This window comes from Plectropomus leopardus, chromosome 13 (genome assembly GCF_008729295.1).
Source record: "Plectropomus leopardus isolate mb chromosome 13, YSFRI_Pleo_2.0, whole genome shotgun sequence".
Taxonomy (NCBI): Eukaryota; Metazoa; Chordata; class Actinopteri; order Perciformes; family Serranidae; genus Plectropomus; species Plectropomus leopardus.
The window spans coordinates 1,338,164-1,353,364 of record NC_056475.1 but is presented as its reverse complement, the minus strand read 5'-3'; the positions used below and the strand labels follow the sequence as shown (position 1 = coordinate 1,353,364).

The 15,201-nt window shown below is 39.4% G+C and overlaps 1 protein-coding gene across 1 annotated transcript in view; it reads left to right on the top strand.

The window, feature by feature from the left end:
• Nucleotides 1-15,201, top strand: part of srrm3 (serine/arginine repetitive matrix 3) — a 46,729-nt gene that overhangs the window by 1,977 nt on the left and 29,551 nt on the right. The window contains exons 3-7 of the mRNA XM_042499506.1: nt 1,001-1,243; nt 2,209-2,435; nt 4,299-4,400; nt 13,290-13,391; nt 14,989-15,066. Coding sequence (XP_042355440.1) covers nt 1,001-1,243; nt 2,209-2,435; nt 4,299-4,400; nt 13,290-13,391; nt 14,989-15,066 — 752 coding nt within the window. The remainder of the gene's footprint in view (nt 1-1,000; nt 1,244-2,208; nt 2,436-4,298; nt 4,401-13,289; nt 13,392-14,988; nt 15,067-15,201) is intronic.

Sequence of the window (15,201 nt, the reverse complement as noted above, 5' to 3'; positions counted from 1 at the left end):
AAAATTTCCTCCCAGCAAAGGTCTGAACCTCATACCTAAAATCAATATCACCATTAATTAAACATTTTACTTTGATTACAATTAAAGAGTGATTACTTTTCTTTGGGGTTTTTGGGGGTTGTTTTTGTGACCATGGTGTGTTGGACTGTAATTAAACACTTGAATCATTATTATTGATTAAACTTTCCAGCATTATGTAAAAATGAAAAGCTCCATCTGAAACAAACTTCAGGTAAATTTCAGCACATTGTGCTGATAATAGGCCAACCTCTCCTGACTGCAGGACTCTGACTTCAACTTCTGTCAAACTTCTGTGCTGTTAATCATTTTACTCAGGAATTAAAAACTTTTGAGTCGGCCTACTTCTCCTATAGCTGCAACAGCCTGCCAACATCCCCAGTTAGATAAAGGCTGAAAATAAGCTCATGTGCTTGTGCCCCCAGGCCCCCAAAACATTACATCTGCCCCTGGTAATAATAATTACCGAGCGGCTGGATGAGACACGGAGCGATGCGTCCTGGTGTTTCAAAATAATTCATCCAAAGTCTGATTAAAGCTGAAACTAACACAAAGTAGTCTGTAGAAGTCTAAAGAAGTCACTTTCCACTTCTGCAAATGTGGCTGTTTCAGTGCTGTGGCTGTCAAACACTCAGCTGTTCTACAGTCAAAGTCCTTCACTGCATTTGGTTCTCCGCTGCGCTATTCTTATCTTATCATTGGCTGTTTGTGTTTTCTGTCAAAACATGGCTGGAATGAGTTCTTTCGATATTCTATCGACTACGTCTCATATTTCAATCGAGGAAAAGTTATTTCGCGATTGATATCGTTATCGTTTTATCGCCCAGCCCTACCTCCTGCTCAAACAAAACTACACACAAACAAATTTCAAAGCTTTAAAAAAGACTATTTTCCCCCCATGAGATGTTTCTGCTTTTATTTTGCCCTTTGTTTCTCACATTTTCGGAGGCCCATTTTCCCAGCACTGTGCTTCTTGTCACAGCTAACTCCCACGGTTGGCCCGGGGGCAGCGCCGACTCCCAACACGCACACAGGCATCGGTCTTTTTAGCCGGCAGCGAGGCTCTTCACCGCCTCCCTGCTTCTCCACAGGCACCCAGCGAGCCAGCCCGCTGCCTCCCATCTTCCTGATTGTGAACGCTGCCAATTATGTTAAAAAGGGCAACTGGCCAAGTAGGAAGTACCCAGGTCTCTGCCAAAACGCTCCCCGTGAGTCTTCACCTAATGTGGGAGTGCTTCGTATTCCAGGCCACGCTTACCTTCAGGAGCAGAGCGTCCCTCCACATCAGGAACGTTCACTTTCATCTGTTTCACGTCTTTCTCTTTAATCACGGCACAAAAACACTTTTAACCCTTTGAAGCCAGGATCTGTATCACTACTGTGAGCAACTTAGTTTGATTTCTTCTTGAAAACATGTTTTTAAAAGCAACAAGCAACTTGGAAAGAAATATTCAGCAAATTACAGGATTTAGTAGATTAAGTAGATTTTGAAAAATTACAAGGACAGAGACCAAGGGCCAGTCACAGCAACCCCTGTGTGTTTCCAGGACTTCAGGACATTTCTGGGACTTTAGGACATTTATTGGAAATTAGGATGTTTGGGGATTTTAGGACATTTCTCTGATGTTTCTAGGATGTTTGGATTTTTCTAGGATTTTAGGACATTTATTGGATTTTAGGATGTTTCTCGGCTTCTTGGACGTTTCTCTTGGACGTTAGGATGTTCCTAGCATTTTAGGACATCAGGGTCTTAGCTAGGACTTCGTTCGGTGCCCGTGCTAACAGGTTAGAGGGGCCACGCTGCCGGCGTGAGCGACGCTGCTCTGGTGCTGGTCAGCTGCGTTAATTATTGAACTGCTCCTTTAAGAAAGACCAAGAGAAACTGTTTCAGCACCAAGTCTGAGACAGTTCTCATACTTTGGTTGTTGCAGTCAGAGCTCACATTTCAGATGCCGTCACTCAAGTTTAATTGTGGATAATTAGTGGACCTCAGTGTGAACATGCTGCTGCATCCCAGGCAGCCCTCACTTCTTCTGCTGCTGTTGTACTTTATACGAACACTGCAGTGTGTTATTAATGGCCGAGGCTTCCAGTCAGTCCACGTCTGGCTGCTGGCTACACTCTGACGGCTCTATTAATTCTCCCCCGTCCCTCCTCCGAACTCCTCTCTCCCCTCATGTTCCTCTGTAGCTCATTACATCCCATTACTGCCGAGCCAGAGCACAATGTGGAGATGGTGTGAATGCGGCTCGGTGTATTAAAGAGGCCACGCGCTGTCAAGTCCTCAGACGTTACTCCCTGATGAGAATCTGCAGGATGGCACAGGACAGACGCTGCTTCGCTGTCGCTGTCCTGCACGTTCAGGCTGGCCGAGTTATCGCTGTCAGTGAATACAGTCTCACAGAGGCAGGTCTGTGGTCAGAGACGGACTCTGCTGTGGAATATTTTAGTTTAATTCATCCATTAGCTACTGCATCGTAGGTGTGGTATTTTTTCATGGTGACCTCGAGGGTCAAAACACAGCAACATTTTAGAAAACACTTCAGCGTTTCCCCAAACAAAAGGACATTTCTAGGAGTTGAGGTCGTTCTGGACTTTAGAACTTTCCTGGATTTTAGGATGTTTCTCAGATTTCAGGACATTTCTCAGAGGTTTAGGACATTTTCAGGATTGTAAGACATTTCTCGGATTTCAGGACGTCTCAAGAATTTTAGGACATTTGTCTGACTTTAAGACATTTCAGACAGACAGACTCTCTGACACCTTATGTATACCCAAAGGACAAAAATATTTCTCAGTGTGAATCACTTTAATTTATTGTAAATTATAAAACTGTTTAGGGGGCCACCCGGCACACTATCAGGGGCCAGATTTGGCTGACGGCTGTAAGTTGAATATCACAGTATAACAAGTATAATTTATTGTTTTTGATGCTGTGCTGTCGTTCTCACAACAAACATTTTGAGTAAGAAAATAGAGACAGAAACCTCCAGTGTGGCAAAGTCGTGCTGCGGCCGTCTGCAGGATTTTCTCTGTCAGCTCCTCTCACAGTTACTCTCCACTCAGCACTTTGCTCACAGAATAAAACATGACGTGCAGCCCGGGCCTGAACCGGGAACCCGCCGGGGTCAGCGGAGGTTGACAGTGAGTCATCAGGCTGTACATCATTGGGGCTGCGTGTCATTTTCGGTTAGTTAGCCAGTCGGAGGACGCTCTGCCATTTGTTGGGCTCTGTGTGATAGCGCGGGAGGACATGGCTCCGACACGGACGTTTGGCAGTTGTGACAGATGACAGGTAGCTTCGCCTGCACGCATGCTGCATTCAACGCTGTTATTAAAGCTGCTGCTGCTCCAGTGTGCAGCGTGTTCGTCATTCACTTTCATCTCTGTCTGCTCACACCAGGAGTCAAACCTGCAGACGACTGAGGAGTGTGTGTGTGAGCATGGCAAAGCAGGGAACACGACTCCGATCAATATTTAGAGCATGAGTATTTTTCTCTCCCAAAAAAGTGGCAGAGGGCTTTTATTTTATTATGTTTATTTTATTTTGTTTTTGTATTGACCTGCCTGAGGAAGTCCGGGTGCTACATCAGTATCCTCTTTTAAGTCACTTTTGAAGACATATTTTTATCGAAAGGAAGTCCTATAATTTCTCTTTTTAATTATTTTTAGGTCTATTTTTTATTTTCAATCAGTGAGTTACACCATACCGTACTCCTGACACTGCACTTAAGTCTTGCACTACTCACTACTGCACTATATTTATATTTATTTTATTTGTTTTTCTCCTCTGGGCTATTTGCAAACCATTTCCAGAGTTGTAGTTTCAATTTATTTATTTATCGATTAGTGTAGTTTATTATTATTTTTATTAATAATTTATTTATTTGAAATTTTTAATATAAAATTATATATTTCTACATGTTGTTTGGTTTTAATTTTTAGCACCCCCATGCAAAGCACTTTAAGCTGCATTTTATGCATGTAAGGTGCCATAAAAATAGAGATTATTGTTAATATGAACATTAATATTAATTATTTTGTGTTTATTTATTAAGTTTATTGGCAAAATTAAAGACATTTCCACCATATATTGATGCACGAAAGGAACATATTGGTGCCTAAAAAATCATTAAAATGCATGAAATTAAGTATTAAATACTCAAATTTTCTTTCAGAGGACCCCAAACTGTATACCCTGCCCCCAAACAAACCCTTACCCCTTTTTTGTGTCTCTGTGTGTTCCTCTGCTAACTGTTGTGTTTTGTGTCCAACCTCAGGTACACAGAAGAAGAGATTCGACAGAAAGTGAGCACGTTCAGACAGATGCTGATGGACAAAGAGGGCGTCATCACCAGAGAGGGCTCACACACACAACCTGTGTAAGTTACTGAGTGTTAGGTTTAGTGTCTGTGATGTGTGTGTTAAGTGTGTAACATGAAGCTGCTGTTTGTTTTTATGCCTCTGCGCTGGCGATCGCCCGGGCCGGAGGCACTGTGTTGTTGGGTCGTCCGTCCGTTCAGCCCATTTGTATGAACGTGATATCTCAAAAACGCGTTGAGGGAAACTTTCAAGATTTAGTACAAATGTCCACTTGCACGCAAGGATGAACTGGTTAGATTTTGGTTGTCACAGGTCAAAAGTCAAGGTCACTGTGACCTTGTCTTTACTGAATGTGATATCTCAAAAACTCCTCCGGGAAGTTTCCTTAAAATTTGGCGCAAATGTTCAAATGGAATCAACAATGAACGGATTAAATTTTGGTGGTCCACGGTCAAGGTCACAGTGACCTTGCATTCATCTCATTCTTGTGATTATGCTATTTCAAGAACACCTTGAGGGAGTTGTAACGTAATAAACCACAATGCTGAAACAAATCTGCAGCTGTTATTGTAATAATCCCACAAATGTAATAAATTTCCCAAAAATATGATAACATTTGCATTTTATAACCATGATATGAAATTTCCTTTAAATGTCCAGAAAAGACATTTATATGATGTCCAAAGAAAAATGTGTGACGCACAGAAATGTTTTCTATACTATGTCCATAGATGTCGTTTGTGGACATTTGCAGGAAATGTTGTATTACATTTGTAGCAGGCAGCTGCTATGACGTTTGTGGGAAATTTAATAGGTTTGTGGGATTATTACCTTAAATGCTGCAGTTTTTTATTATGTCTGTGGGCTGTTATTACATTTGCAGGTGAGTTTCCTCAAATTTGATGCAAATGCTCACTTGGACTCAACAATGAGCTGATAAAACATGTTTTTGGCCCAAACTCGAGAATTTATGCGGTCAAATTTCACACAAAAATCTAACAGAATAAAATGAGGAAGTTCTGACGTTTTGTCCGTTACTTAATGTCATCACTCAGGAACAGAAGGGGAGACATTTGGTTGGATGCTGAATTGGTGACACTAATCTTAAATCTGAGATCTTCTGTGCTGTAGTTTATTTTCTGAGTGGAAATCAATAATAGAATTAGAGCAGGATGTTACACTACAAAACAGAAGTACACTGAATTATACTCCTCGAATTTCTTTTAAGAACCGAAGAAAACAGGAGGAGAAAATAAGTCGTTTGAAGTGTCGATGAAAACACAGAGTCTCACGAGTACCACAAAGTAAAAATAACCTGCAACATCAGTTGAGCCTCGAGCCGCACAATTCATCTGCTGATAATTTATTAAAGAAAACCCACACACAGAACGCCTCAATGAAAACTATCCACAGGTCTGTTTTTAGCCGGTTTGTTTATGTTCTGTCACATCTGCGTCATGTGACCTGGATTACTGTCACGCAGAGGAAACGGACAAACGAGGCATGATGTGAAGTTACAGGGTGGCTTGAATTTTAAATGGCTTCTTGGACGTTCGTGGATATTAAAGATGCAGTAGTAAACGTAGCAGCGTGTGCATGATGTGTGCGTTTAGATCTGACTGACAGGTGACTCTGAGGTGAAGTGATGCTACGTTCAGAGTAAATTCTGTAAATCTGGTGCAGCCCAGTTGCCAGGAGAAAATTGAATGTTTCTGCAAACTACGGATGTTACATTTGCATGTTTCATACGAATTATATCAACGTTTCTAAAGAGTCACACTGCTGACTTAAGGAGGTGGAGGGGATGCCTCGACACCTTGGAGAGACACCTGCCGAGCTGCAGACCACCGTTCAACACCAACAAATGACAAACGTTTTTTAGTAAATCGTTGCTGTGTCTCCAGCAATCTTGAGATGTGGTCGATTTTTAGTGACCTGTCCCTGTTTTCTAGTCAGGATAGTGCAATGAAAAGAAGTTGTTTTTTATCAAGACATTGCTGTGTTTCCTATAAGATTAGTGCCACCAGCATTTTTTGTTTTTTTGTTGTTTTTTTGACATCACAGAGTTTTCAGCCACCATATGAAAAGTTGTTTATTTTTAGCAGGACATCACTGAATTTCCTGCCTAATAGTGCCACAAAAGAAAGTCTTTTTTTAACAGAGACTTCAGTGATTTCCAGCAGGAATAGTGTCATGAAAAACATTTGTTTTTTACCGAGACATCGCTTTGTTTCCTGCTGGAACTGCGCCACAAAAAGCAGATGTTGTCTTACCGAGAATTTATTTTGTTTCCTGCGCAGACAGTGCCACAAAAAGATTTTTTCTTTTAAGAAAAATCAAAATGTCACTGTGTTTCTTGCTGAGATTGTGCCTCCAAAACTAGATGTTTTAAGCCAAGATATTTGCCAACCTAATGAAATGGTTTATTGAAGAAATAACATGCAAATGTAACAAATCTGTGTTTTGCAGAAATGTGTAGGGCCAATATTTCATGTGACAAGTCAGGGGAGGAGAGCACAATACTGCGAAAATTCAGTTTCAGGTCAAACTTTCTGTTCATATCCAAACAATGTGTATGTATTTGTTTCCATCCCGAGGGTTCATGCACGGGTATTCACCTAACCTCCTTTTTTTGTTGTTGATTTTCCTTTTTTTAACTCATTTATTAGGAAACCAGAGAGTTTTGTATCCTTGATGATGACTGAATTATAGTAAATGAATCTAATGAAAGCAGACAGCCATAAATATCAAATCCAGGCAGAAATTGATTTTAACAGAGAGAGTTATGAGAAATGGCCTCAGAGTCTAATAATGTCTTCGAGCAGCTGCCTCCAAACAGTATGGATCGTAATTGCAACAGTGCAATAAATTTTAATTTGGATCCTTGCTTTTTGATGGATAATGCCTCTTTCTGAATACACAGCGAACGGTTAAACCCCGACGCTTTGAAAATAATCAGCAGCATTTTAAAGTCTATTGGAAACTCTGCTGGAAGCCAATGAGGCGAAGATTGGCGTGATAATTGTCAATTTGTTTAGCGCTATAAGCCTTGCTCCAGCTCAGAGCGCCGGGCGGCGGGAAGACAGTCTCATCTGAGGCGAGCAGAGTTGAAGGAAGCAAAATGAGTAATTGTATGTACGGTCTGCGTCCAGATCACACACACACACACACACACACACACACACGCACACACTGCTGCTTCAGCCGTCACACACACACACACACGCAGCAGCAGGATGTGGGCGTGGCGTCCATCCTGAGTCACTCATCATACTGTACGTGTGTATGATGGAGAGCGGCGGCTTGTGGTGGCGACGTGACCCGCTGTTGGCGAAGTAATGACTGCTAATGACGCTGATGCTTCCTGTCGCACAGACTCGACTAATGACTCTCCCTCTGCTCCTCCGCCGCCGTCTGACATTAACCCTTTAGGGCCCCCTTTAATATTACAACACTACAAAATGCACTTTTCAGAATAATGACCTAAATAAATAAATATGTGCACAAATAGATAAATGAATTAAGAAATACAGAAATAAATAATTATGTAAATAAAAAAAGTTTTAAAAACAGGAATATTTAAAGAAATCACTATAGAAATACGTAAATTAATGCATGAATAAATAAAGAAAAACATGTTTAAATAAATATATGCATAGATCAATACATGAATAAATAAATAAATACAGAAATAAGTTAATAAAAATCTAAATGTACAATATTTATTTTAATATTGATTTCCTTATGTGTGATATGAAGAATATATATTATACATATATATATGTATTATACATTATTTTCCAGTTAATTTTGTAACCAACACATCAGTCCTAATCAGAAATTTTAATCATTTATTATTTTTCAGAATTGTACAGTAGAGTGTGCAGAAACACAGCAGCACCAATAAAGTTAATTTAATCATTTGTGGCCCAGAGAAAGCAAACTGTGAAGATACAGAGAGCTTTGTTTGTTTTTCTCCTCGCATTAGTTCACTCTCAAGGGCGCTCGTGAGTCGGGTCAATTTGTGATTTTCAGAGCTTCTCTCCAATTCTGCAACTTTCTCTCTGCAGAAAGGCCTTGATGTGGAAAATTGAAGAAGGTTGTAATTTGCAGGGTTGTTATCCCCCCCCCCTCCCCCCCTCACACTCAACACTCCCCCAGGCTCTCACACACACACACACAATACACACACACACACGCACGCACATGCACGCACACACACACACACACACACACACACACACACACACACACACACACACACACACTCTGCAGACTCTCTGTGGAGTAATCTGCGTCCCTCTGCCCACCACTCTGACTCTACATGTCAAGTGCCTCCTTCTGAAACATTATATGAATCACAGAAAAAGAGCGAGATGACTGTTTGCTCTGTCGGCTCAACGAAGGTCAACTACTTGTGTCGGGTTCTCGTGGAAATCGGGGACCGGGCACTCCAAAAACGTGAAAATGAGGAGGAATTGTATTGAAAAGCCTTTATTATAGCCAACGTGTTTCCACTACTGAAGGTTTTCATCAGGACTTTAAAAATATATGCACCATAGGAAGCCATCACATGATCCAGATGATAAAATGACAACACAGAAATAAACAACAAATTATAAAAGCAAAACAAAGAGATCATGAACAGAACAAAAAAAACTGCAGGTAAAAAAAGCGTGTCAAATATTTTTTTGTCATTTTTGTCATGTCCTAATATTACCATAAACCATATACTCAAAACATTTTGTTATTTATTTTTTTAGTGAACGTTTATACGAAATTTCAAGTTTGAAGGAAAACTTAAATGTTTTAAAATCCATTTTAAAATTCATTTCTAGGTTACATATTAATCTGTAATGCATTACATATTAATTTGCAAAATGTAATACAATACCTGAAAAAAAATATTTTGACAGAATTGCACTATTTTTGTATTACAGTATGTAAAAAAAAACTATATCAATCTGTAAATTCTTCAAAGAAATATCAGTTTTCAAACATATTCTTACTCTAAAATTAACAGTTTTGTTTGATTCAGCACTTTACAAAATATGACTGTAAACAGAGCGCTGTTCACGGTCATATTTTTTTCTTTTTTCTGTTTATTTTTTCTTCTGTTACATTTTTATGAGGTCACGATTTTAAGGCACTTTGCCGTTAATTTTACGGACATTTTTTGCAGTGACGAGGTTCGGCTGATCAGTCCTGTGATCAAAGGGGAGACCTTGATGTTGCAGACAGTCGATGCTTTTTATTGCAACAGTTTTTGTCGGTCTGAGGCGTTTCATCAGGTATTGAATACCTATGTGCAGTCCGGGATCAGCCCCCCCATTGATCCGGCTCTGCTCCGACTCTCTCTACACACTGCAGTTCCTCTTCCGGCCCGCGTTCCCATCCATCCTGCAGGAAATCGATGTGGGACATCGGTAAACAGAGTTATGAGCGAGCTCATCCGTGCTCATCGCTGCCTGTTTACCGCCAGTGTGTGCGAGTCTTAAGCCACAGCTGAGCGCCGCGGCCTGTCAGTGGAAATAGTCCCCGTGGAAAAAGATGGCATCCAAATAAAAACCTCACAGCTGAGCAAACTCAGCTGCGGCGTGACGGAGGTCGTGATGGAGCCTGCTGTCATTCAGCTCGTCTACATCATCTACCCAAATTTCTAATATTCATATTTAACTCTTAACATTTTCTGCTCAAACGTTTGTGGAGCACATTTTGATTCACTTTATATTCATGAAAAACGTGTTGACCTTCATTCAAGCTGATCTTGACTATATGATCATGTGATCTCCATCATTCAGTTTAGGGTGGTTGCAAAAAAAATCCACTAGATGTCGCCTTTACAGGAAGTGAGACTGCAGACATGAAGGTTCAGTGTTGGGCGATTTTATTCGACATGTAACGGTTTCAGAGGGCGTACTGAATAGATTCATATATCTTTATACAAAAAATAAAAATCTAATAAGGATCATAAAGTGCATAATTACAATTGACTGTTTGCTTAGAAATTTTTAAAAATCTTCCAATTATTAACTTTTGTTAAATGTTGAGTTACTACGTCTGTTGTTCTCTGTTGTTTTTGTTGCTCAACTTCAAATTAGTGAGGTTTTTGTAATGCAAGTTTATTCATCAGAGCGCGTGTAGCTGAGTGTGTGTGTGTGTGTGTGTGTGTGTGTGTGTGTGTGTGTGTGTGTGTGTGTGTGTGTGTGTGTGCAGAAAGCACTGTCATTTTGAAGTGAGGTTATTTCGCTGGTGCTCGGCGTCCCCGCTGAGCCCAGTGGTGCTCGGCCAATTAAAAGCTTTGCTGCCTCATCTCCTCCTAACTAACCATCAGGCTGAATGTGTCCTGCCGAAATTCTGCACGCTCTCCGTCTTTCCTCGTGTCTTCCTTTTGTCTTCCTCCTGCGGCTTCCCTCCTCTCTGCGCTCTCACCGAGTGTTTGATCTCCTCACCGTCCTTTGCTTTGTCTTCCCACGTGTTGCTCTTCATCTCATTACTCCTGCCTGTTTTCATCTCTCGCTTACTAATTGAGGCTGCACGCCTCATCGTCGAGGTTACGTCTCTGTCATCGCCGCTCTCGTCTCAATAACATCTACTTCAGTTTGTGTTGGGAAACGACGGGAGGCCGGCAGCCACGTGCAAACATGTTTCCAGGATTTTAGGACATTTTTAGGATTTTGAATGATTTGAGGCTTGTAAGGACGTTTCTCTGATTTCACAACATTTCTTGGATTTTATAAAACATTTAGGATTTTAGGACATTTTTTTTGGATTTTAGGATATTTATGGGATTTTGGTACTTAAGTAGGATATTGAATGTTTCCAGGATTTTGGATCCTTTCTCAGATTTTAGGATATTTCTAAGATTTTAGGACATTTCTCTGATTTTAGGACATTTCTCTGATTTTAGGACATTTCTCTGATTTTAGGATATTTCTCTGATTTTAGGACATTTCTCTGATTTTAGGACATTTCTCGGATTTTGGTACCTAACTAGGATATTGGATGTTTCCTGGATTTTTTAATTCTTTTTTGGATTTTAGGACTCTTTTAGTATTTTATGATGTTTCTAGGATTCTTGACATTTTAATGATTTTAGGACATGAGGGTCTTAGACCTCTGTCTGGTGTTGTGGTGGATTGATTTTGTTTTATGCACTCTGGCACCTAATGGAGACTAAAAGTACAAACACAGTTCCCAGTGTGAATGACTTTATTTTTACTGTGATTGAGAAAAAGATTGGGGGGCCACCTGACGCCCTTTCAGGAGCCAGATTTGGCCCGTGGGCTGTTTCTCTCCGCAGCATCAGTGTGAAAAGCACCAGAAAGCTCGGAGCGTGACCTGCCAGGGTTGCAACAATACAAGGTCAGAGAGATAGGACTGCGTGAGGGAAAAATAATCAGTGTGGCGTTTTCTTTATCTATTTCTTTAGTTCGCATGGAGCCTGCAAGGTCAGATCTGGTGGATCAGAGGAGACCACGAAAGAGAGGAGGAGGTAGCAGGCAGGGAGGATTAGGGAGGAGGCTGCTGCCATCTGTCTGTGTATACAATACACTCTGTGTGTGTGTGTGTGTGTGTGTGTGTGTGTGTGTGTGTGTGTGTGAGGAATAAGTGTGAAGATATGAATTCCACAAGCTGAGCTGTGAGAGACGATGATATTCTCACTGCTGGGGTGAGACAAGATTACAAATGTCAGAATAAAACTAGAGTCACAGTTCGGTCCCGTCCGTGCCGGCCGTAAAGCCCGGAGGCATGATGTTTTGGGGTTGTCCGTACAGATGTGTGGATGTATGTCCAGCTGTACCTGTGAACACCATTTCTACTCAAATGTTTTTATTCCTGAGTGAAATGATTAATAGCCAGAGTCAGAGTCCTGCAGTCAGGAGAGGTTGGTCTGTTATCAGCACAATATGTTTATGGGGCTTTTCATTTTTATATAATGCTGGAAAGTTTAATAAATAACAGTAAATCATATGTTTATTACACTCCAACACACCATGGTCACATGAAACTGTGTCAGTGAACTATGAGGGCAAAAAACAAACCACAAAAAAAAAGAAAAAGAAAAATAATCGTTCTTTAATCGTAAACAAAGTAAAATGTTCAGTTAATGGTGATATTGATTTTAGGTATGCGGCTCGGACCTTTGCTGGGAGGAAATTTTAGTACCTGGACCTCTGTGAGTTTTAGTAGAATAGGTCCTCCAGCTGGTGATGCTGTTCTACAGTATATTTGTCATGTTCAATGTCTGACAGAAAATACATATTTAAACCAAAATTAACCTGATGATATCTTCATATCTCACTGAGGAGTCAAAGGCTTTAAGCTCGACAGAAATACTGATATGATGATGATGATGATGATGATGATGATATGTATATCATGATATATATTGATATTGACAATATCGATTTATTCCATATCGCCCAGCCCTATGTTTTGGTGGTCATAGCTCAAAGGTCAAGGTCACTGTGACCTTGCATAATCTCATTTTTGTAAATGTATTGTCCTAAGGACACGTTAAGAGCATTTCTTCAAATTTGGCACAAACGTACACTTGGTCTCAGGGATGAACTTAGATTTAGATTTTGGTGGTCAAAGGTCAAGGTCTTGTTATCTTTTCTGTGTCATACTTTTGGATGCAATATCTCAAGAAAACTTGGGACAGACATTCACTTGGTTTTAACAATAAATTAATTAGATCTTGGTGGTCAAAGGTCAAAGGTCAAGGTCACATTGACCTTGCATCCATCTAATTCTTGTAAACACATTATCTCATGAACACCTTGAGTGGATTTCCTCATATTTGGCACAAACGTACACTTGGTATCAACAGTAACTGCACAAATAGACTCTCATTAAAATCCAAGAGACAGCTGGCTTGACTGAAGGTCAAAGGTCAAGGTCATTGTGTTCACAGCAGTAACCCTTGACTCTTGCGTTTTCAGGGTCAACCACCTGCACTATCAGCCTGACGGGTATGAAGAGGACCCTGAACTGGTTGCCTATGAAGACGGAGGCTATGACCACGACTACCACAGCGACAACCGGTAAACACACACGTGCTATTTTAGCATTAAAAATCAGTAACAAAAACACCCTAAATTACTTTTTTTTTTAACCTAAAAGTTGATGACTTTTCTCAAAGTGACCCCAAATTCACAAAATTGGAAATGTTTAAAAACGTTTATACTTTTGTACAGGTGCTACAAAGTTTTTGTACATTGAGGCTGCTCTATTGAAATACAAAATAACCTTAAAATGCACATGGTGGGAGAAGTTTACTTAAGTAAATGTACTGATACCACCCTGTGAAAATACAAGTAAAGTCAATACACAAGTAAAAGTCCTGCATTGAAAATGGTACTCAAGTAAACATGAGTATAATCAGGAAAATACAATAAAAGTATAAAATAAAAAGTATCCAATGCAGAGAAAACTTTTTTAAAAAAGAATACCAAAAAAAGAATAAATAGATTATAAAAAAGAAGAAAAGAAAAACACTTTCAAACTTTCAAATTAAAATAATGCAAAAAAACAAAAACAAACCAAAAACACCTAAAAATGGCTTTACTACTTACAAGAAGAAACGTGTAAAAAAAAAACTTAAATGTGTATCAAAATAATGGGCAATGCATTTTCTGTGAATTGAGTAATTATTGCAGTACTTGTATAAACTGTTTGGTAGTTTAATTTGTAACAAAACATCATATTTCATAAATGCTTCTCATGTTTTTGTGCAAAACTCTTCATTTGTAAATAACTAAAGCTGACATATAAATTATTCTTATTAATAAGATAAATAATAATAAATAAAATAAAATAGAAAAATAACATGGAATATATGTATTTATCTTACATATTTAATTAAATATATTACAGTAACATAATTTCAAATTTCTGATAATAATAATAATAATAATAATAATAATAATAATAATAACAGTGTGATAATAAATAATAATAATAATAATAATAATAATAATAATAATAATATAATAAAATAATAATAATAATAATAAACAGTAATAATAATAATAATAATAATAATAATAATAATAAATGACATTGCACCACTGTCAGATGGGCTGTTTTTAAATCCTAAATAGATCTGTGGTTCATAATTAGGTATATACACTTGTTATGACAGGATTCAGGTGTGAATTATGAACAGTATGTAAAGGTCACTGGTGATGAGCAGCTCATTCTTATAATAAACGTAGCCGCCTGTTATCTCCCTCACATGGCCTCCGGGTGTTTCCTCGGCTGATATCCATGTATTGATCTCCAGATGAAAATGCTCCTCACACAGTAACAGCGTGCACCTGCAGATAAACAGCCGTTATTATTTATGTCTGCGGACCGCAGTGCTGATGGTCATTTAGATTCTCTGAATGTGACACTTTGCGGGAAAGATCAAGTGTTATTTCCGTGGCACGATGTATTGCGTGTTATGGCAGAATGAATGGAGGAAATGAGGAAATGGACCCTTATCGCCACACACTGCGGCAAATAACTATAATCAGAAATGTATTCTTTCTGGAAATTATTATAATAACAATCACTTGTGAATCATTTCTGCCTCTCTCGCTCCGGATCTGGCTTTTTCGATCTCACTCTCGTTCTCTCCTTCTGTGGCCAATTCAGAGTGAAGAGGAAATCAAGCAGCTCTCCATCCCCGCGTCCAAAGAAAAGGAAGAAGAAGAAATCTGGCCGCCAGAAGGAGTCGGTGAGTGGAAATGGCTCGCGCTGATGAAGTGCTTCGATTTTTCTTTTTTTCTGCCGCCTCGCTGACAGAATAATTACACTGTGGTTTTTGTGAAGTGTAATTCCAATTATTTTGGTGTGAATATTTCTAAC